Here is a 23,848-nt window from a genome sequence, read left to right as displayed (position 1 = left end):
CCTAGGCCTAAGCTAATGGGATGAGGCTTTGGCAGAGACCCAGCATCAGGCCAGTGGCAAGGTGACATGATATGGTCTTGGCCAGTGCCCAGCATCGGACCCAGGCCTGCGCCTGAGGATTGGCGATGGGACCTCGCCTTGGGTTGGGCCTCAGGGACAGCACAATTCCAAAGCCTGGTCCTGCCAAAGGCTCATTCCACCTCCCCCCCACCCCCACATGAATATGAAAACACCCAAAGATTTGGAGGTATTTTCATCTGAGGCTAATTCCTAGGAACCAAATATATCCTCAGTCATTGCATTTTTTTTACTATTTGTATGAAGTAAATGCATTATCCATTTTCATAAGCAAATTGCAGCATCCATCTATGCAAGGAACAAGAATATCCTTTTGATTATTAGCATGAAACAGTCAGGTACAATAGATGTGAATTTTCTGAGCCAATTCTTTCCTGTAGTACCTTTTTCTACAATGTTTTATACGTCATAAATACAAATACATCTTTAGAAGGTACAGAATTAAGAAAATCATTTTATAAAAAAAAAAGAAAGAGAGACACCATCCAGATATAGTGCGCCATAGTAAGAAGGATTTAACGGAATGAATTTTAAGAGGTCCCAAAGATTTCCAGTTGTTATGAAAAAAGAAAAGCCCTTGCAAAATGTTTACATTGTTCCTGCTTGAACTCATCATTAACTCCTCAAATGTTGGGGCTTCTACATTAGCCCCATTTCAAAATGTAATTACTCCCCTTCTGTCCACAAAAATGAAGTGAGCGACTTGTTTCTCAAGAGGACAGAGGCAGAGGAGTTCATAAACTCCATGCTTCAACTGGGATTTCCTTAAGGGAATCTGTTAAGATCATCAGATCCCTGAACATTAGGGAGAGCTACAGCTCTCAGGTCTATAAGAAATAGCAATATAGTCAGCAATCTGTGAAGAAAAAAAAAAAGGTATAAAAATAAATCTGTCTTTGTGCAGCTGCCATCCTCCTAACAATTTGACTCCTGTTCTGTCACCACCAGATTAAATGTCTGGGCAGGTAAAAGGGATTGGCCTGAACCAATTCGCTCCTGCTCTTGCAGCCTCTGTGGCAAATCTGCTTCTGGACAGGTTAGCTGATGCAGTCTCTGAAAGAAGAGGAAAACAAATACTATTACACTTCAGTTCCTGTCATAGTATTACCAGCTGCGAATATGTCCCAAGTACAAACATATGAAGCAGATATGCTTTTATTCACAATATCCAAGTATATAGGATGGAAGTAAGGCCTCCAGCAGTAGTTTCCATCCTTTTCCTGCTTCCTACCTGTTTTAAGAAATACAAGGAAGTTGCAAAATCAAACATAACTTCAAACCACTTTGAATTTCAATGTGTGTTTCATTTCCAATTTTATATTGGAAGATTTGTCAAATACCTCAGATTATACCAATTTGTTTCAGAAAACATCATTAGACTGACTTGCTCTGTGTTTTACTCTTTTTGTCAATAGGACTTCATCTTATGATCAGGCCCGGATTTAGGAATATGCAGCTGCGTAGAGTGTCAAATTTTGAAGGTAACAATATTCAAGACTAAAGAGGATCTTGTTTATGCTTGTTTTACGGCTATGTGCTGGTACAGCATCAAGGAGGCACTGCCATGGCACTCTGCTTGTAGGTGTGAAAATCTTAAATCCGGCCCTGCTTACGATCCACCTATAAATCCTCAAAACCCATTGCTGATTCCCAGACCACAGGCTGAAAATCACTGATGTTCTCCAAGGAGAAAAGGAATGTGTTTGAATTTAAGCTGGCCGTGATAGCATGTCTTAGAATTATGCCAATTGACAATGTTGACCAAGAAATCAGCAATAAAAATGTACAAACTAAAAGACGTGTAAAGAGAGCAGAAGGACATTTGCTCCTTTCTGTAAAACTTGCTGTCTCAGTAATGAGATGTTTTCAGTTATATCAAATTGATTTGTTTTATGGTATATAAAGAATCTTTCTCAAGAGATCGCTCTTCAGACACTAAATAGCTACAGAACTACAAGTAATCATATCTAATGGTTCTGCTGAGATCATTAATATTGAACAATGATAATATGTAGTCATTCAAGATTAAATTACACCAGTATACAAGAACCTATGCATCCATCAATTAATTTTCTGCAAGAGAGGACTAGGTTAAATGCAATGTTATTATATAGCTATTTACAAATCACTATTAGTTTCTATTCAGTTACTTTTGTAAGTAAGGGCCGGATTTTCAAAGGGTTACACACACCAGGCCTATTTTCAAAAGGCCCGGTGATATGCGTAAAGCCCCGGGACGCGTGTAAGTCCCGGGGCTTTATTAAAGGGGCAGGAAGGGGGCGGGGTGGGGTCAGGGTCAGAGGCTTCAGACACATTTGCTGCTCGGTTGGCGCGCGCAACTTACTTCGGCCCCAGTAAGATAAAAAAAAAGGTAGGGGGAAAGGGCGGGGCAGGTAGGGGAAGGGAAGGGAAGATGGGGTGGAGTGGGGGGGTAGGGAACAGGGGAAGGCAGCTCGGCTTGGCGCGGGCTCGGCGCACACAAGGTGCACAATTGTGCATCCCCTTGCGCGCACCGACCCCCCAATTTATAACTTGCACATGCCTGAGTGTGCAAGTTATAAAATCAGGCATACATGTGTACATGCCGGGTAGCATGCGCACATGTACACCCGCGTGCACCCTTTTAAAATCTACCCCTAAATGAATAACACAATTGATGACCATTTTGTTGTGTTAAGTAAATGTGGTACTATATGAAAATTGGTTCTTACCTGCTAATTTTCATTCCTGTAATACCACAGATCAGTCCAGAAAATTGGGTTGTGTATCCCTACCAGCAGGTGGAGTCAGAGAACAATTAGAACTTTGGGCACTGCTACATAATGAGAGTGCCACCTGCAGTCACTCAGTATTGACCTGTACCTAAGCCCATGCTAACAGAACTAAATAATGAAGGGTAGCACCCAACCAAATTTCCGGACTACCACTTCGCCGCTGGCAAAAAACCAGACCGAACAACTGCTAAAACATGCTCCATGAATCATGTCTGCAAAAAAGGAGCTTCAACAATAAAAAGCTTAAGCAGGTTCTGGCCAAGACAGTCTTTCGGTATCTGAAGAAAGGGGTGGGCCTCTGAACTGATCTGTGGGATTACAGGAACGAAAATTATCAGGTAAGAACCAATTTTAATTTCCTGAACATACCCAGATCAGTCCAGAAAAGTGGGATGTACCCAAGCCACCCTACACTGGGCAGGAACCCGAAAGACCCACACAAAGCACACTCTCCCCGAAGGACGGCTCATTAGAAGCCTTAATGTCCAGTCGGTAATGTTTCATAAAAGTGTGAATAGACGACCACACCGCCGCCCTACAGATCTCCTGAGATGACAGTAACTGACACTTTGCCCAGGAGGTAGCCTGAGCCCTAGTGGAATGAGCTCTGAGACTCAAAGGTACCTGAATCCCTCGGGCTATGTATGCCGTGCAAATGGCTTCCTTAATCCACTGAGATATGGTCGCCTTTGATGCTTTGTCCCCCTTCTTTGGGTCACCAAAGAGAACGAACAAAATGATCAGAACATCTGAAGTCATTGGTAACCTCCAGATAATGCAATAAGATGCGCCGCACATCCAAAAAATGAAGGTCTCTGTTCTGAGAAGACTCCCGGGACCAGTTAGGGAACCCCGGAAGCTCCACAGTTTGATTGACATGAAAGGCTAAAACCACCTTAGGGACAAAAGACGGAACCGTACGTAATGATACCCAATCGTCGTAAACCAAAGAAAAGGATCCCTACAAGACAGCGTCTGCAACTCAGACATCAGACGGGCCGAGCAAATGGCCACCAAAAACACCGTTTTCAAAGTCTGATCTTTCAGGGAAACTCCACGAAGAGGCTCGAAAGGATCGCCACTTAGAATTCGCAGGACTGAATTCAAACTGCAATCCGGACACACCAAACAGATAGGAGAGTGCAAATGTTTGACCCCCTTAAAAACCGAGCAATATCCGGATGCGCTGCCAGCGAACAGCCGTCAAAGTTTCCCCGCAAGGCACCTAGAGCTGCAAATTTTACACAAAGGGAATTGAACGCCAAGCCCTTAGCGAGGCCCTGTTGCAGAAAGTCAAGCACCCGAGGAACATGTACCACTAAAGGGTCGCAGGAATGCTGATGACACCTTATAAAGCTTCCAAACGTCTCATAAAGCTTCCAAACTCTCACATAGGCCATAGAGGTGGCTGGACGTCTCGCCTGTAGGAGGGTGGAAATGACTTATTTATTTTATTTATTTATTGGTGGATTTTATATATACCGACATTCGTCAGAACATCATGCTGGTTCACATTACAACTGCTTAAACAAAAAGAGTGAAAATACATTATAACAGGGAGGGGGAAGGGAGAGCAGTGGCGAAAGGAAGAGAGAGGACAGCAGAAGGAAGGATAGGGAAAGAGAGAAAATGATAGGAACTGTAAAGCATGCATATTAAAAACTAGAAACAATAAATATGCAGGTTAACTGGAGGAGTACAAAACCATTGATGGACGGGCGGGAAAAGATGGAGGCAGGGGTAGCTGGGGGAGGAGGACAGAGGGCAGGGTAGCTGGGGGGGGGAAGGAAAGGAGGCAAGGTAGATGAGGGGAGGAGGAGAGGGTGAGAATTAGAGGCAGGGTAGCTGAGGGGAGGAGGAGAGAGAGAGTGGGCTAGGTGAATAGTGGTCTAAGCTGAGATAGGTCAACTGTGAGGGGAGGAGGAGAAGATGAGTGGGCTAAGTGACTAGTGATCTAAGCTATGTTTGGTCAACATCTGGATAAGCCAGTTTAAAAAGCCATGTTTTGAGTCCTTTTATAAATTTGCACAGACTAGGGAAGGGCCAGCAATGGAGAAATCCCTTTCTCTGGTGGAAGTGTGGTGTGCAGTTTTTAGGGTGGGGGTGTATAGGGTTCCAGCAAGGTTGGATCTGGAGGGGCGGGTGGAAGATTGGAAGTGTGGTGCGTCCTCGAGCCAGGTATGATTTTGATTGTACAGTAGATTGTGGAGTATAGTGAGTGTTTTGAATTTTATGCGGGAGACAATAGGTAACCAGTGGAGGTCTTTTAGGATAGGGGTAATATGGTCGGATTTACGGGTGTTTGTGAGTATTCTGGCCACAGCATTTTGTAGTAGTTGGAGAGGTTTGATCATGGAGAAAGGGAGGCCCAGGAGTAAGGAGTTGCAATAATCCAGTTTAGATAGAATAGTAGCCTGTAGGACCGTACAGAGGTCCTACAGGCTCTGAAAAACCCCTCAAGCGTAAATGTCACCTCTCAAAAGCCAAGCCGCGAGAGAAAAGTGATCCTACCAATCTGAAAATATGGGCCCCTGACGGAGTAGATGCGTTAAATGAGCCAGCTGAAGTGAACCCTCTAGAGCCAAGTGTACCAGATCCGTGAACCACGGACAATGTGGCCACTCCGGTGCCACAAGAATCATCCTTCCCGGGTGCCGCTCTATGCAATGGAGAAGCCGACCTATGATGGGCCAGGGTGGGAAGGCATACAGAAGAATCCCCGTGGGCCAAGGACACACAAGAGCATCTATGCCCACTGAGCCCTGTTCTCGGTGATGGCTGAAAAAACGAACTGTTTTTGCGTTCGCCTGCGTTGCCATCAGATCCAGCTAAGGAGTTCCCCATCTGGCACAAATGAGATTCCACGCCTCAAGAGATAGTTCCCATTCCCCTGGGGCTATTTGCTAACAGCTGAGATAATCGACTTGCACATTCTCTACTCCCGCAACATGGGATGTGGCAATGCCCTCGAGATGGCACTCCGCCCAGGTGAACAGAAGCTGTGCCTCCAGTGCTACAGCGGGACTTTGAGTCCCACCTTGCCAGTTGATGTACGCCACTGTTGTCGCATTGTCCGAGAAGACTTGCACCATTCTGCCCTGGATCCAGGGAAGAAACGTCCACAGGGCCAGATGTACAGCCCTGGTCTCGAGCCAGTTTATGGACCAGGATCTTTCCATCGCCGACCAGAGCTCTTGGGCGAACCTGTCTGCACACACCGTCCCCCAACCTGAGAGGTTGGCATCGATGGAGATTATCAGCCAATTCGGAGTGTCAAAATCCACCCCCCGTTCCAGATTGTCCAGTGACAGCCACCATGACATACTGGCTCTGGATTCCGGAAGTGGAGGCATTGGTAGATGGAATTTTTGCAACACCAGGCTCCAGCGAGACAAAAGCACATGATGTAAAGGTCTTAAGTGAGCGAACACCCAAGGAGCCAAGTCCAAGGTTGAAGCCATGGAGCCCAGGACCTGAAGATGATGATGAAGAAGGGAATGTATTTGTTCCTGCAACTTCCCAATTCGGTCCGCCGCTAGAAACACTTTGCCCAGCAAGGTATTGAATTGTGCTCCGAGATAAATCAACTTCTGAGAGGGTTCCAAGTGACTCTTCTGCACATTGATTACCCAATCTAGAGATTGCAATGTGAACATCACCATGTGCACTGATCTCTCGCAGTCCTCCAGAGACTTCGCGCGAATCAACCAGTCTTCCAGGTACAAACGGACCAAGATTCCCTCCTGACGAAGGAAGGCTGCCACCACCACCATCACCTTGGTGAACGTGTGAGGAGCTGTTGCGAGACCAAATGGGAGGGCTAAAAATTGGAAGTGTCATCCCAAGTCCTTGAACTGCAGAAACCTCTGGTGATTCAGACAAATCAGAATGTGTAAATACGCCTCCATGAGGGCCAGAGAAGCGAGCAATTCTCCTTTTCAAACCGCAGCCATCACTGTCCTCAGGGTTTCCCTATGAAAGCGAGGAACCCGAAGTCAACGGTTTACCTTCTGCAGATTGAGGATGGGCCAAAATGTGCCCTCCTTCTTGGGGACCACAAAGTACACGGAGTACCAACCTCATCCCTGTTGAGCTTCCGGAACTGGGACAATAGCTTTGAGCTTGAGAAGTCATTGTAGAGTCACCCGGACTGCCTCTCGCTTGACACTTGAGGCCACTCGGGACTCCACAAAAACCTCCTGGACCGGGCGCGAGAACTCCAGTGCATACCCGTCTTTGATCACTTCTAAGACCCAGCGGTTTGATGTAATTCTTGCCCATTCCATGTAAAAGTTGGATAATCTGCATCCGACAACTTCAAAGACGGAATGGGTGCTCGTGGCTTCATTGGGGTTTTTAAATTACTTCTTGCACCAAGATGTCCCGAATCTCTTCCGGGCTGGCGACCCCCTCGAAAGGACTGCTAGCACCCTGAAGCAGGTTTAGAAGCAGGAGGTGCGGAGTATCTATCCACTCTGAAGCGGCGAGAGTCCCGAAACCTAGCTCAAGGAGGGAAGACTTTCTTAGAAGATCTTTTATCTTCCGGCAACCGATTGTCCTTGAATTCGGCAAGCGGTTTTACCAGCTGATCCAGATCCTCCCCAAACAGGAGCTTGCCCTTAAAGGGTAGATTACAAAGCTGGGACTTGGAGGACAAATCCGCCGCCCAATTTCGCAGCCAGAGGAGAAGCCGCACTGACACCAAGGACACCATACCTCTCGCCAAGGTCCTTACCAGATCATACAAAGCATCTGCAACATAAACAATGCCTGCTTCTAGGTGGGTGGACTTTAGAGCCCCACTATCGCCCATACTGGCCCTGGCAGCCGATTCCTGGACCCAACACAGACAGGCCCTTCTGCATGAGGCTAGCGCAAACCGCTGCCTGAAGGCTTAGCGCGGCAACCTCGAATGCTCGCTTCAACTGGATCTCCAGCTTGCGATCCTGCATATCCTTAAGGGCAGCCACCCCAGCAACCAGGATAGTGGTCTTTTTCATGACTGCCGAGACCGCGATGTCCACCTTTGGAATCTTCAGTAAATCCAAAACATCAGACGATAACGGGTACAGTTTCACCATAGCTCTGCCCACCTTCAAGCCGGAATCCAGTCTCCCACTCCCGGGTCACTAGTTTGCGAACCTTCTTAGGCAAAGGAAAAGATGTTGTGGGACCCCTAACGCCCTCGTTGTCAGACTCTTCTTGAGAAACCTTAAGTCCCAGAACTTCAAGGACCTGGGGAATAAGGGGTGTTAACTCATCCCGCTTGAACAAACGCACCACGCTGGGGTCATCCCCCTCCGCAGGAGGGTCATCGGGCTCATCCGGATCATCAGTATCCACATCAGCCATATCTGGCTGCAGATCTGGGTCTGCTGCCCCTACTTCCCCAGAAGCCGGCGTCGCCCCAGACCCCAGAATCGGATCTCGTGTACCCTGGGGAGAATCCCCTGTGGGGTGAGCCTGATCAGGGAGGCGCTGACGAGGATCCGCACCCTGACCTCTTTTCTCAGGCGGGTCTGAACCTGCCCCCAGGAGACCAGGCCGCTTTACCGCCGAATGTTTCCTTGCCAGGAAAGCCTGGTGCATAAGGAGGACAAATTCTGGGGAAAACCCCTCCTGGTCCCCCTCCCCCACCGGAGATTCAGCTGGGGTGATATCATCAGTTCCCCCGGTGAGGTCTTCCCTCACCGGGGTTAGAACAGGCGGAGAATCCTCTTCCCGCGAAGCTGAAGGCGAGACAGATGTTCCTTCCCCGAGGGAGGAGGTAAGAAGCCCTGAAGAGCCCTCTAACCCCAGGGAACATGCTGTGCATAAAGAGGCCACATATAACGCTTGGCTGCATGACCCACACATGCGGCAGGCCTGCGATTCTGTTTTCAGTGCCATCCGCAGCAGCACATCGATAGTCTGAAGTGAAATAGAAAAGGGCACGAATAAAAAAAGAGAAACGCTCGGAGTCATGACGCAGATAAAATTTCAGTTAGGCAGGCCCAGAAAAACAAACTTTTCGTCCTACAGGCTAAGAGACTACCGGCTGAGGAGAAAAAAATGCGCGCAGCCGTGCCGCGGGAAAGGAGCATGTCTATAGTGAAATCGCAAGGCCCCAGCAGGGAAGCGGCGAGTAAACAAGGCACACGGAGAACACTGTTGACAGCTTCCCCGGCCGGCCTTAAAAGACCCGGTCCCTCCTGCACCTCTCCTTACCTCAGCACTGAAGACTGTCAGTCAGCCGCAGTGAAAACAGCTGCTTTTTTTTTTTTTTTTTTAAATAAACTTTACCAAGGCACAGAGAAAAGCTGTTGCAGGAGACAAGGGAGCAGCTGTAGCAGAGATGGTGGTGAGTAGCCAGGAGCCCCTGGTCATCAGACACCAAACTGTGGTGGGCGAAACCCTGACAGGAATATCCAATTCCCCGGATGCCCGGCTTCTACTGAGGGATGGCCCACGAAGGAGCCTAACACCTCAGGAAGCGACCGTAAACCAAAAAATTAAATTCAAACTAACTAAATAAAAAATATAACTAAAGACTGCAGGTGTGCATCTGTATCACCCGCTGGAGTCAGAGAAATACTGAGTGACTGCAGGTGGCACTCTCGTTATGTAGCAGTGCCCAAAGTTCTAATTGTTCTCTGACTCCACCTGCTGGCAGGGATATATAACCCACTTTTCTGGACTGATCTGGGTATGTTCAGGAATGTCATATTGTCAAAATGTTACTTTAGTTAAAGTAAGAGCACAATTGTCAAAACTATCCGTGGTACAGCATTTGTGCACATAAGTGAAAGTGTGAAGATTAATCTATTATTTTATAAACTGTGTGGCAGGAACTAAACTGTTTATCAAAAACTACATATTTCTGCACCAAAAGTATTTATGTAAGTTTCAGTATTATATTTGCAATGTAAGATAACATACTTTCTCTACTCATTTTATAAACATAGCGCAAGATAATCATGTCTTCAGTCTGAGCTAAAAAGTTTTAGAAAAGAAGTAAAAACATGGCTATTTATGAAGGCCCATCAGGATGCGACATAATTTTATAATTTTATTCTTTAAATGCTCTCCCCTTACCCTCCAGTCTGCCTTAATGTTCTATTATTTTTTGATCCTACCCACACTTTAGAGGTAGAATCCCTGATAAAAAGAATGAAAACTTCGACCCACCCGCTGGACCAAATACCTTCCAAGTTACTGATTCTCATACCAGAATACATATCCAAATATCTGGCCGATATCATCAATTGTTCCCTTTCACAAGGAACATTCCCGGACGCTCTCAAATTGGCCACGCTCAAACCCATACTCAAAAAATCCAACCTGGCCCCGGAAGACCTCAACAATTACCGCCCCATATCAAATCTCCCATTTGTAGCTAAGATCATGGAGAAAATTGTAAATAAGCAACTTTCAAATTACCTAGAAGACCACAATATACTTCACACGTCTCAATATGGTTTCCGAAAAGAACACAATACTGAAACCCTCCTCACCTCTCTCCTGGATCAACTATATATTGGTTTTGATAAAGGACAGTCGTTTCTCTTAGCTCTCCTCGACATCTCCGCAGCTTTTGATACGGTAAAACAATATCCTTCTAAACCGGCTTTCAGACATAGGAATTACAGGTTCAGCCCTCAGATGGTTCGAATCCTTCCTTAGCAATAGAGGCTATAAGGTAAAAATTAAAAACAAGGAATCACCTCATACTAATGCTCCTTTTGGCGTCCCCCAGGGCTCCTCCTTATCACCCACCCTGTTTAATATCTACATACTCCCCCTCTGTCATCTACTCTCAAACCTCAAACTCAAATTTTATATTTACGCAGATGACGTTCAAATTTTAATCCCTATATCCAACTCACTGGACTCAACACTCAGGTTATGGAACTCTCATCTACAAACTATAAACCATTACTTATCCAGCCTAAACCTCGTGCTCAACACTTCTAAAACCGAACTCTTGCTAATTTTCATGTTCTGTTTCAATGTAAACCGATGTGATCTTTATTTCATATAGGAACACCGGTATATAAAAATCTAAAAATAAATAAATAAATAAATAATTACTCCAGAAGGCAGTCCCATACTACTCCAATCACAAAATATTCCACATATATCACACGCCAGAGATCTTGGAGTCTTAATCGACAGTCACCTGAACCTAAAGCATTTTATAAAACACACTACTAAGGAGTGCTTCTACAAGTTACAAGTACTCAAAAAACTCAAACCGCTCCTATTCCACTACGATTTCAGATCCGTCCTCCAAGCCATTCTGTTCTCCAAGATCGACTATTGCAATTCCATTCTGCATGGTCCTCCAGCCTCTACTATTAAACCTCTCCAGTTGCTACAAAATGCAGCGGCAAGAATTTTGACAAATACCAATCGGAGAGAGCATATCTCTCCTATTCTAAAAGATCTCCACTGGCTCCCAGTAAACTTCCGGATCCTTCATAAATCTCTCACTATCATTCACAAAAATATCCACTATCAGACCCCTCTTGATCTGTTTCATCCTCTCAGACTGCACTCGACGGCCAGGCCTTTAAGGGATGCCTACAAGGGATCTTTACACGTTCCTCCAATCAAATTAGTGCACCACGCAAACATCAGAGACCGGTCATTCTCTACCGCAGGCCCTTCCATTTGGAAGGCCATGCCTCCGGACCTCAGACTGGAGACCTGTCTAACAACTTTTAAAAAGAAACTAAAGACATGGCTGTTCAGCCAAGCCTTCCCCACTACAAACCCCATTGCCTGATCTAGAATTGTCCACCACTCACCTATGTAAACAAATTTTCCATATTTCTCATGCATAGTATCTATTAAAGAGGTTGGCCCCTTGCCCCCTCTTCTGTATATAGTATTTATTTTATTTATTTACTTTTCCGTTCACCCCTTCTTTATTTCTTACTCCAAGTTAAGGCATCCTTGTTATAATGTAACTGTATGCTCTGTATCTCTTGTTGATTGGTTAATTATATTTTCTGCTTAGTTCATTGTAAACCGAGTTGATTTGATTTGTATCAAGAAAGTCGGTATATAAAAGCCTTTAATAAATAAAAATAAAATAAATTAATTAACTCTAAACGCCTTCGGCTTTTTATTTATATAATCACCCTTTCTTTTACAGTTTTATTCAATAACATTTTAACATTTACAAAATAACACAGTTTTTGTCTCAGTTAGCTAGCATTTTATTTTATTGTAATTATATCTTTATTTTTATTATGCTTGTTTTATAATTTTATGTAAACCATCGTGATGGTTCCCAAATGACGGTATACAAAAATTATTAAATAAAGAAAATAAATAAGCGCCCAGAATTAAACATGGAGGCAAGTATTTTATAAACTATGCACATTTATGTGGTCATTTTTAAAAGGATTTACATGCTTCAAATTGTTTTTTTAGTTCAATTCTTTTTTTTTATTATTATTTATTTATTAATTTCCAATGATAACGCAAGAATACACTTGTAACAGAAAAGCATTGAGACTCTGAAAACATAAAAATACAAGTAATTTTGAAATTGGCATAAACAGTACTATAACACCAAAACCAAAGTCTCAATTAAATTAAAAAGAAAAATGCAGGGGGATCAAAGAAATACATTGAAAGAAAGAAAACAAGCAAAGACTTTAAGCATTGAATCAAAAAAAAAGTTACCCAGTCTTAAAGATGAAAAAAATCTATCAGAGACAAGATGAGCATCCAGATATAATCTCAGCTATGTAGGGTCAAAATATACAAATTCGGAACTTAAATGAGTAAAAATACATTTGCAAGGGAATCCAATGAATGAAATGAGCTCCAAGGGAAATGACGTCTTGATGCATGATAAGGAATTTTCTCCTTCTTTCCTGCATAGTGCACATAATATCTGGGAAAATCCAATCACGCTGACCAAAGAATAATGATATTCTATAGCGAAAAAACATTTTCAGGACAAAATCTCGTTCTTTAGGAAAAAAAAGAGTCAAGTAATGTCCCCAATTAGAGATTGGTAGATCAGTGAAAGATTCTAAAAACTCCATTAAATTCAGGCTTGGTTGGCGACTTGAGACATTAGATCCACATTTGAATTCTTCAGAAAATAAAGCTTAGCGATGGTAGGCACAGCATCCGATGGAATCCCAAGTACTTCAGAAATATATTTCTTAAACATGCCCATAGGAGAAAGCAAATTGCACAGTGGAAAATTCAAGACCCTCAAATTTAAATAACAAAGGGAGTTCTCAATATTCTCTAATTTCCTAGAGTGAATTGTCTGATTGAATTATATTTGCCTGTACAATCTGACAAGCAGCTATTTGATTGCCCAAATCAGCTGTCTTTTCCCCTGTTGAACCTTGAATACAGTTGAAAATGTTTGAAGTAACACCTACCAACACCTACCAACGAAGAAATAGATTTTTCCAAAGTCATCAAGGCTGACCAGACTGAATCTAATCACTGTAGGCTTATCCAAAGTAGAGTAAACAAGAGGATTTTCCAAACCTTGTCTATTTGGAGGCAATGGAAGGCCTCCTAGCTCCTCTGCACTCCGCAGCGGCATCGAGACCTGCACCTGCGAGATTGCTGCTGTCTCTGCAGCAAAACCAGAGGTCCAAGGACTCCTGTGGGTGCTACAGATCCAATCGGCGTATCCTCGCATGGAGTCTCACATTGCAGGCAGGAAAGACCTCCTCAGTAGTTGCAGATACAGGGCTCTGAATCAACCCACACAGCGACAAGGAAGATCCCACCAATAATTCCCTCCGTGAAGGAGACGGAGTGATTGGTGTGCTGGGACTCAAGGTGACATCAGCATTTGGGAGGAGGGCTACACACTCCTCGGCTCCCCTGATGAAGGAACCAGAAACTGGCAAAGGTAGCAGTGTGGGGGCTAGAAACCTAATAATTTTAGGCTGGAAAGGATCAAATTTGGGAGTAGCTGGGGACAATTCTCGAAAGTTTGCTTTCCTTTTAGTATGAAGCATGATGAAAATTGAACACAGGAAAAAATGAGGAACTCCTAACACATCGTGTCTCTGCTAAAACGCCATCTTAAATCAATTAAAATTCTTTTTTATGTTTAAATATCTTTATTGAAATAACAAAATAACACAAAACTTTGAAAACAGACTGCATTGACATCAAATAAAGAATAATAGCTTATCACATCCAATACAGTCCTCGAAAAAAGCAAGGTCAATTATAGTCAATAGCTTATATTTGACTAGTTTCTCTTCATTTCTGAATTTTTTTACTTCCCTCTTTTCAGGATCCCATAAATCTCCAATTAATTACATGTAAACAACTTTGCCTGGATATCTTTTTCTGGCAAATCCCAGCTCCCATACATTTTAAGGATCCCACAAATATGAGACCCTCCCCTCCCCTCCCCTCCCCTATCATACCCTAATGCAAAATTTCCTACATATACCCAGTGTACACCAAATTTCTCAAATATCATAAACATAGAAACATAAAATGACAGAAGAAAAGGACCAAATGATCCACCCAGTCTGCCTAGCAAGTTTATGCCAAAATCTGCTGCATTGTGCCAGTATCTGCTGAACTGTACAGGTTACCCCCATGCTTATCAGTTTACCAGACCATAAAAGTCAGGGCCCTCGAATGCTGAGATTACTTACCTGATAATCTCCTTTTCCTTAGTGTAGACAGATGGACTCAGAACGAATGAGTATAGTATGCTCGTGCTAGCAGTTGGAGGCGGATCTGACGTCAGCACGGGTATATTTACCCCCACAGGAAGCGTAGCAACTTAGTAATCTTCCTTGCAAAAGCTGTTATGGATGTGTGTACTGACGCTCAGTGAAATAGTGAAACAGGATTCCCCTGACCGATTGATGTGAGCTGGAGACCGCCAGCATTCCCAACCGGAACGCATCGACACCTGGCAAAGGGGACGCTCTTATGTAAACAAAGGACATGGCGTACCTTGAATCGGCGAAACCCATGTATACTGGCAGCTGGGCAGGATGCTGAGTCCATCTGTCTACACTAAGGAAAAGGAGATTATCAGGTAAGTAATCTCAGCATTTCCTAGCGTGTAGCCAGATGGATTCAGAATGAATGGGATGTTCAAAAGTTTTATTCCCGGACTGGGCGGGAGGCTGCCTGAGGACCTTGTAGGACTGCCCTCGCAAATGCTGTGTCCTCCCTGGCCTGGACATCCAGACGGTAGAACCTGGAGAAGGTATGGAGGGAGGACCATGTCACCGCTTTGCATATTTCTGCAGGTGACAGCATCCTGGATTCTGCCCAAGATGCCGCTTGTGCTCTGGTAGAATGAGCCTTGACCTGTAGAGGCGGAGACTTCCCGGCCTCTACGTAAGCTGCTCGGATAACTTCTTTAATCCAGCGGGCGATGGTGGGCCGAGAGGCCGCTTCACCTTGTTTCTTTCCGCTGTGTAGGACGAACAGATGGTCTGTCTTTCGTACTTCTTGTGTCATTTCCAGATATCTGGGCAGCAATCTGCCTATGTCGAGATGGCGCAGTAAACACCCTTCTTCAGATTTCTTCAAACCTGCCGTGGTAGGTAAGGAAATGGTTTGGTTAAGGTGAAATTGTGAGACCACTTTAGGTAGAAAGGAAGGAACCATGCGAAGATGGATAGCCTCAGGAGTGATCCTGAGAAAGGGATCACGGCAGGACAGCGCTTGTAGCTCTGAGATGCGGCGTGCTGAACACGCCGCCAGTAAGAACACCATCTTCAAAGTTAGAGAACGGAGAGACAAGCCCCAAAGGGATCTGAAGGTGGATCCCGCGAGGAAATCCAAAACAAGGTTGAGGTTCCATAGGGGCACTGGCCACTTCAGTGGCGGACGAATATGCTTGACTCCTTTCAGGAAGCGAGAAACATCTGGGTGCTTGGCAATAGTCTTGCCGTCCCTCCTGGGACCGTAGCAAGACAGTGCAGCCACCTGAACCTTGATGGAGCTTAGGGAGAGACCCTTCTGAAGCCCATCCTGCAGGAAATCTAAAACAATCGGAATTGTGGTCGCATGTGGGTTGGTGCCATGAGAGTCGCACCATGCTTCAAATACTCTCCAGATCCTTACGTAGGTGAGGGATGTGGAAAACTTGCGAGCTCGGAAGAGTGTATCTATCACTGGCTCCGAGTAACCTCTTTTCTTCAGACTAGCCCTCTCAATGGCCAGACCGTAAGAGAGAATTGAGCTGGATCCTCGTGGAGGATGGGACCTTGACGTAGAAGGTCCCGGAGAGGAGGCAGGGGAAGGGGCTCCCCTGCCAGTAGTCTTCTCATGTCCGCGTACCAGGGTCTTCTTGGCCAGTCTGGTGCCACTAGAAGAACTAGGCCCCGATGTTTCTGAATCTTGTGGATGATGGCGCCCAGCAGAGGCCACGGAGGAAAGGCATATAGCAGGGTCCCTGGAGGCCATGGCTGAACCAGGGCATCGATTCCGTGTGAGAATGGATCGCACTTGCGGCTGAAGTATCTGGGTACTTGAGCATTGGACTCGTCCGCCAGTAAGTCCATGTCCGGAATCCCCCAGTGATCGACAATCATCTGGAAGACTGTGGGTGACAGCTGCCACTCTCCCGGATTTAGGCTTTCTCTACTGAGGAAGTCTGCCGGGGTGTTGTCCTTCCCGGCAATGTGGACGGCGGAGATGTCCTGAAGATTCGCCTCTGCCCAAGCCATCAGCGGGGCTATCTCTAGAGATACCTGTCGGCTTCTGGTTCCGCCCTGACGGTTGATGTATGCCACCATGGTGGCGTTGTCGGACATTACTCTGACTGCTCTGTTCCTCAGTCTGTGAGCAAATCGTAGGCATGCCAATCGGACTGCCTGGGCCTCTAGACGGTTGATGTTCTACCCTGACTCTTCTCTGTTCCACCGCCCTTGAGCGGTGAGTTCTTCGCAGTGTGCTCCCCAGCCGCTCAGGCTGGCATCTGTGGTGAGCAGAGTCCACGTGGGGGAGGACATCTTCGACCCCCTGCTCGTGTGGTTGGACTGCAACCACCACCATAACTGGGTCCGTACTCTGGCTGGCAGAGGTAGGTGCGTGGAATAATTCCGAAAGCGGGGGCTCCAGCGAGAGAGCAGGGAGTGCTGTAGAGGTCTCATATGGGCTCTTGCCCAAGGTACCACTTCCAGGGTGGAGGCCATAAGGCCGAGAACCTGCAGATAATCCCAAGCTATGGGCCGACTGGCTCCCATCAAGTACCGGAGACGCGTCTGAAGTTTTAACCTTCTCTTGGTAGTGAGACTGACTGTGTCTGCCTGGGTGTCGAACTGTACTCCCAGGTATTCCAGTGACTGGGAAGGCTGTAGGCAACTCTTGCTGAGGTTGACTACCCAGCCCAAGCTTTCCAGAAGGGCGATCACTCTGTCGGTTGCCCGATGGCTCTCCTCTCGTGATTTCGCCCTGATCAGCCAATTGTCTAGGTAGGGATGGACAAGGATTCCTTCCCGTCTGAGTGCCGCTGCTACCACTACGACCACCTTGGTGAAGGTCCGCGGTGCCGTGGCTAACCCAAAGGGCAGAGCCCAGAATTGGAAGTGGTGTCCCAGAACTTTGAAGCGTAGGTAGCGCTGATGATCCGGATGGATCGGGATATGCAGGTAGGCTTCTGATAAGTCTAAGGCCGTGAGGAATTCTCCTGGCTGTACTGCGGTCTTGACTGAGCGCAGAGTTTCCATGCGAAACCTCGGGACCCTTAAGTATCGGTTGACCGACTTGAGGTCCAATACGGGCCGGAAGGTGCCCTCTTTCTTGGGCATCATGAAATAAATGGAATAGTGTCCAGAATTCATTTCCCATGCAGGTACTGGGATGATGGCCTTCAAGGACAGGAGCCTCGCCAGGGTAGCTTCCAATGCTGCCTTCTTGTGTATGGGACATGAGGATTCCACAAACCTGTCTGGAGGGAGATGATGAAAGTCCAGATAATACCCCTCTCGGATGATGGCGAGGACCCACTGGTCCGACGTAATCTCGACCCATCTGGGGTAGAAGAGGGTTAACCTGCCCCCTATGGCTCCGTCCCCCAGATGGATCGGCTGATTCTCATTGTGAGGCGCGGCCGGGACCTGAGCCCGAGCCGGCTCCCCTCTTGCGCTGCTTGGCCCGAAAGGACTGATTCCTGGCCTGAGGACGAGGTGCCTGGTAGCGACCCCTATAGGGAGTGAAGCGCTGGGAGCTTCTACCTCTGGAGTGCCTTGGAAAGGCGCGCTGGTTCCTTCTGAACCGATCTTCCGGCAGGCGAGGTACTGGAGAGGCGCCCCATGTGCTGGCCAGTCTATCAAGGTCGCTGCCAAACAGGAAAGAGCCCCTAAAGGGCATTCTGGTGAGGCGTGTCTTCGAAGGAGCATCGGCTGACCAATTCCGGATCCAGAGCTGCCTCCTGGTGGCTACGGAGGATGAGATCCCCTTGGCTGTTGTCCAGACTAGGCCTGATGCAGCATCCGTGAGGAACGAGAGAGCTGACTCCATGTCTGCTGCTGGAGCATTGTTCCTGACCTGTGACAAACAGGAACGCGTCACCACTGTGCAGCAGGTTGCGATCCGCAAAGATAGAGCTGCCACCTCAAAGGTCTGTTTCAGAATGGCGTCCAGTTGCCGGTCATGAGGCTCCTTGAGGGCCACCCCCCCCCTCAACTGGAATGGTAGTGCGCTTGACCACAGCGGTAATCAAGGCGTCCACCTGAGGGCACGCCAGCAGCTCCTGGATAGCCGGTGCCAGGGGGTACATGCCCATCAGGGCCCGACCCCCTTTGAATGAGGCCGCTGGTGCAGCCCATTCTAAATCTATCAGTTGCTGTGCTGCTTGTAAGAAAGGAAAATGGCGGGCTGTAGGACAAAGGCCTTCCAGCAGAGGGTTCTGCGCAGAGGGTACCATAGCGCTGGGACCTGTAATAGCCAACTCCGCCAGGCACTGAGATACCAGGTCGGAGAGATCCTCTTTATGGAAGAACCGCCTCATGGTTCTGTATGGCTCAATCCCTGAGGGAAGTTCCCCCTCGTCCGGGGGTTCAGACTCGTCCGGTGAAACATCAGGGTCCGTCTGAATCGGACTGTCTGGAGGCGGGAGGTCCTGCCCACGATAAGGGCGTGAAGGTCCAGGGACAGGATCCACAGGAGCTGCAACAGTAGGAGCAGCCACAGCAGCAGCAGCAGGGCCTGGACAGGAAGCTGATCAAAGGCATGAATTCCCTTAAAGAGATCCACCCAGGAAATGGAAGCGGTCTCTAATCACCGGGGTACCAGGTCCCCCGGGATTCCAGGTTGGTCAAGACTGCCCGCTAGATCCAGGGGTAGCCCCTGGGGAACTGTCAACAAACCTTGGTTGAGACTGGTCCTGGCCCGAGGCTCCCACTGCCTCCTCACATTGGGCACAAAGGGAGTCTGGCTCTTCACTGTGCGTGGCTCTAAGCTGGCATGCTGAGCAGAGGCCGAGGGCTTTAATGCCGGAAGCAGGAGGTGCCGCCGCTGAAGACGCTGAGGCATTCTGTTCCATTGAAAAGTATGCGCTTAATAATATGCGGCAGCAATAGGCGCTCAATATAACAGGTGCTTAATAATATGCGGCAGCAATAGGCGCTCAATATAACAGGCGCTTAATAAAATGCGGCAGCAATAGGCGCTCAATATAACAGGCGCTCAATAATATGCGGCAGCAATATACGCTTAATACAACAGGCGCTCAGTAATATGCGGCAGCAATATACGCTTAATACAACAGGCGCTCATTAGTATGCGGTCAGCAATGGATGTTTAATGCTATCCAATATGCGCGCAATAGTCTGCGGTCAGCAATATACGCACAAATGATATACAATATGTGCTCAACAGTATGCAAAATCCACTCAAGGATATCCCATATGCGCTTAAGCAGAGACAGGCGCCTATCATGGGCACTCAATACCTGAACAAGGCAGACAAAATGGCGACCTCCACAGCGTGCCACATGTAGGCAACGCCGCCGATCCTCGTTTCTCGGAGACCAAAAAGTAAGAGATGTACACCTTACCTGATCCTCGGCGCTTCCCGGCTAGAACCCGGGCGGTCTCTGGCTGCGGGGGGAGAGGGCAAGTACCTTCACCGCCGCGCTTGAGGAAATGCACCCGCTGCCTTGTCCACGCCGGGACCGAGGCGCCTCATTCGCCACGCCCGAGCCTCGCCCGGGGGCAACGTCCCTGCCGCGATTCGGCCACCGGACCGAGGTCTTAAACCTCCGGGGGATCGCGGAAATCACCCCGGGAAACTCAACTGGGGGAGGGACCCCAAGGGTATCACCGCAGGAGTGCGGGGCTCGATGTTGCTGTAGAAATTTAGTAAGAAGAAAGTAGAAAATAGAAAGTAGATTGGAAACACGCTCAGCGAGCGTGCAGGCTCTCCAAACTGCTTTGGAGACGGAAATTACTAAGTTGCTACGCTTCCTGTGGGGGTATATATACCCGTGCTGACGTCAGATCCGTCTCCAACTGCTGGCACGAGCACACTATACCCATTCGTTCTGAGTCCATCTGGCTACACGCCAGGAAATGCTGTTTTAATCCAATTTCCCTTAACCATTGCTGAGGAAGCAGAGAGCAATGTTGGAGTTGCATCAAAAAGTATCAGACTTTGTGATTAAGGGTAGTAACCACGCAACAGCTAGTTACCCCCGTGTGTATTTGTTCCCCAAACCATAAAAGTTGGGGTCCCTTGTTGGTTGCTGTCTGAATTCAATTCCCCTTTTCTCACTCACTGCCATTGAAGCAGAGAGCAATGATAGAGCTGCATTAAGTCTTGATGCTGTTATTTGTTAAGGGTAGCAACTGCCACACCAGCAAGTTACCCCCAGTTACCCCATGCACTCTTTTCTTTATTTCTAACCTCTAACCTTTAGGGATCCACAGTGTTTATCTCATGCCCCTTTGAATTCCTTGACTGTTTTCATCTTCACTACCTCTTCTGAAAGGGCATTGCAGCACCGTCTCCATGAAAAAATACTTCCTGACATTGGTTCTGAGTTAACCTCCCTGGAGTTTCATTTCATGACACCCAGTTCTACTGATTTCTTTCCAATGGGAAAGGTTTGATGATTGTGCATAATTAAAACCTTTCAGTCATCTGAAAGTCTGTATCATATCTCCCCTGCACCTACTTTCTTCCAGGGTGTTCATATTCAGATCCTTCAGCCTCTCCTCATAAGTCTTCCAATGCTGATCCCTCACCATTTTGGTCTCTCTTCTTTGGACGCCTCTATCCTGACTTAAAATTTTGAGATACGGGCACCAGTATTTAACGCATTATCACCTTTTTTTTCTCACTGGTTATTCCTCTCTCTATGCAGCCTAGCATTCTTCTGGCTTTTGCTATTACCTTGTCACATTGCTTCGCCATCACACTATCACACCAAGGCTCCTCTCCCAGTCCATGCACATTAGTCTTTCACCACCCATCACATAAAGCTATTTTCAATTGCCGCACCCCAAATGCATGACACTGCATTTCTTGGCATTGAATTCCAGCTGCCAAATCTTTGACCACTCTTCAAGTTTTCTTAAATCATTTTTCATTCTCTCTACTCCTTCAGATGTATCCATTCTGTTGCAGATCTTAGTATCATCTGCAAATAGACAAACTTTACCTTCTATCCCTTCCACCAGGTCGCTCACAAAGATTTTAAAAAGAATCAGTCCCAAAACTGATCCCTGTGACACTCCATTTAACACTGTTCTTTCTTCAGAGAAGGTTCCATTTAACCTTTCACGCAGTCTCCTGTCAGGCAATCAGTTTGCAATCCATGCTCCTACCTTGGCTCCCACTCCCAAGCTTCTCATTTTGAACACGAGTCTTTTATGTGGGACCGTATCAAAAGCTTTACAAAAATCCAAGTAAATCATATCGAGCGCTCTTCCCTGATACAATTCTCTAGTCCCCCAATCAAAAAACATCAATTAGACTTTTCTGACAGGACCTTCCACTGGTGAATCCATGCTGCCTCAGATCAAGCAACCCATTGTAGATAATTTACTATCCTTTCCTTCAGCCAATTCTCCATTAATTTTCCCACCATCGAGGTGAGGCTAACTGGCCTGTAGTTTCCAGCCTCCTTTCTGCTCCTACTCTTATGAAGCGGGACCACCACCATTCTTCTCCAATCTTGCAGCACCTCTCCTGTTTCCAGGGATCTATTGAATAGGTCCTTCAGCGGACCCGCTAGCACATCTCTGAGCTCCCTCAGTATCCTACGATGTACCTTATCCAGCCTCCATGGTCTTGTCCACTTTGTTTTCCTAGTTCTTCCCATACATTCTCTTTTGTAAATGGAGTTTTATGTACTCCACCCCATCCACAGTCTTGTTAACTAGTGACAGTCCTTCTCCAGGGTCTTCTTTAGCGAACACCAAACTGAAGTATTTGTTAATATTTCTGCCATTTCTTTGTCTCTCTCCACACATTGATCTTTGGCACCTTTCAATTTTAACTCTACCACTTCGGACCTTTCTCCTTTATCTAATATATCTGAAAAATGTTTTGTCACCTCTCTTTACCTCTTTGGCAATCCTTTCTTCCGCCTGACTTTTTGCTTTCTTGAGTTCTTTCTTCATCTTCCTCAGTTTCACCAGATATTCTTCCCTGTGTTCCTCATTTTGAGATCCTTTATATTTCTTGAACACTGTCAATTTGTCGCTCTATTCAAAATCAAACTTCTTGCTCTGCCAGATAGACTTTGAATATAATTATTCTATGGGCCGGATTTTAAAAGGGTTACGCGCATAAGGTATGCGCGTAACCCTTTTAAAACGCCCCTGCGCTCGCCGAGCCTATTTTGCATAGGCTTCCGGCGCGCGCAAAGCCCCGGGACGCACGTAAGTCCCGGGGCTTTCCTGGGGGGCGTGTCGAGGGGCTGTTGCGATCCGCGCATCATCGGGGGCGTATCAGGGGTGTGAAGCGGCTGTCACGTCATCTGGGGGCAGCGCCGTGGGCGTGGTTTCGGCCTGGGAGTAGCCCGGGGGCATGGCTGCGGCCTCCGGACCAGAACATGGTGCGCGGCAGTCGGCCTGGCGTGCGTAAAGTTACGCCTGCCTCAAGCAAGAGTAACTTTCGCGACAGAGGTAGGGGGGTTTAGATAGGGCTGGGGGGTGGGTTAGGTAGGGGAAGGGAGGAGAAGGTGGGGGGAGGTGGAAGGAAAGTTCCCTCCGAGGCCGCTCCGATTTTGGAGCGGCCTCAGAGGGAACGGGCAGCATGCGCAGGGCTCGGTGCGCACAAGTTGCACAAATGTGCACCCCATTGCACGCGCCGACCCCGGATTTTATAAGATACGTGCTGCTACGCGCGTATCTTATAAAATTCAGCATACTTTTGTTTGCGCCTGGTGCGTGAACAAAAGTACGCGTGCACACTGTGTTTTAAAATGTACCCCTAAGTGTTCAAAAATCTTTTTCTATCAGCAAAAGAGGTATGAACCGCTAATGATTCTATAAACATCATGTTATGTAAGGCATTCCGCCATTGCCAATAAGAGGATGGACTGATCTCACACCAGACTAATAAACTAGATTTCTTGCCCAAAACCAGTGCTTTACTAACAAATAATCTATCCCCTTCCTTCTTTACACATTTAGATAGCTCCATGCCAAACAACACCAATTCTGGACATAAGGGGATATTACAATCCAAAAGATCACCCACATAAGACAAGATCTTCTCCCAAAATTTCAATATTTCAGGGCATGTCCAAAAAGCATGCGTAATTGATCCATTCCCATGTGAGCATTTTGATAAATCTCAGAATGAGTAATATATGCCTTAAAGGCCAACACTGGAGAGATATATGCTCCATGTAAAAATATAAATTACATCTCCTGCAAGTAAATAATTGAGGATACATTCTTCAAGTTCTTAAAACAGGTTACTAAAACATTTTTAGAAATAGCAAAATTGTTCTCTACTTTCCATCTATTCTAAAGAGAACCAATCCAGGAATGTTGGTCTATTTTTTGCAGCTCTTTGAAAATTTG

At 46.7% G+C, this 23,848-nt stretch overlaps 1 protein-coding gene across 1 annotated transcript in view; it reads right to left on the bottom strand.

Moving 5' to 3' along the window:
- Nucleotides 1–371: 371 nt before the first annotated feature.
- The window catches only part of LOC115090602 (sodium- and chloride-dependent GABA transporter 2-like), a 204,260-nt gene continuing 180,783 nt past the window's right edge, over nt 372–23,848 (bottom strand). The window contains exon 16 of the mRNA XM_029599942.1: nt 372–1,131. Coding sequence (XP_029455802.1) covers nt 994–1,131 — 138 coding nt within the window. The 3' untranslated portion in view covers nt 372–993. The remainder of the gene's footprint in view (nt 1,132–23,848) is intronic.

Source organism: Rhinatrema bivittatum, chromosome 4, assembly GCF_901001135.1.
Source record: "Rhinatrema bivittatum chromosome 4, aRhiBiv1.1, whole genome shotgun sequence".
In the NCBI taxonomy this organism is placed as follows: Eukaryota; Metazoa; Chordata; class Amphibia; order Gymnophiona; family Rhinatrematidae; genus Rhinatrema; species Rhinatrema bivittatum.
This window is presented reverse-complemented; position numbering and strand designations above follow the sequence as displayed.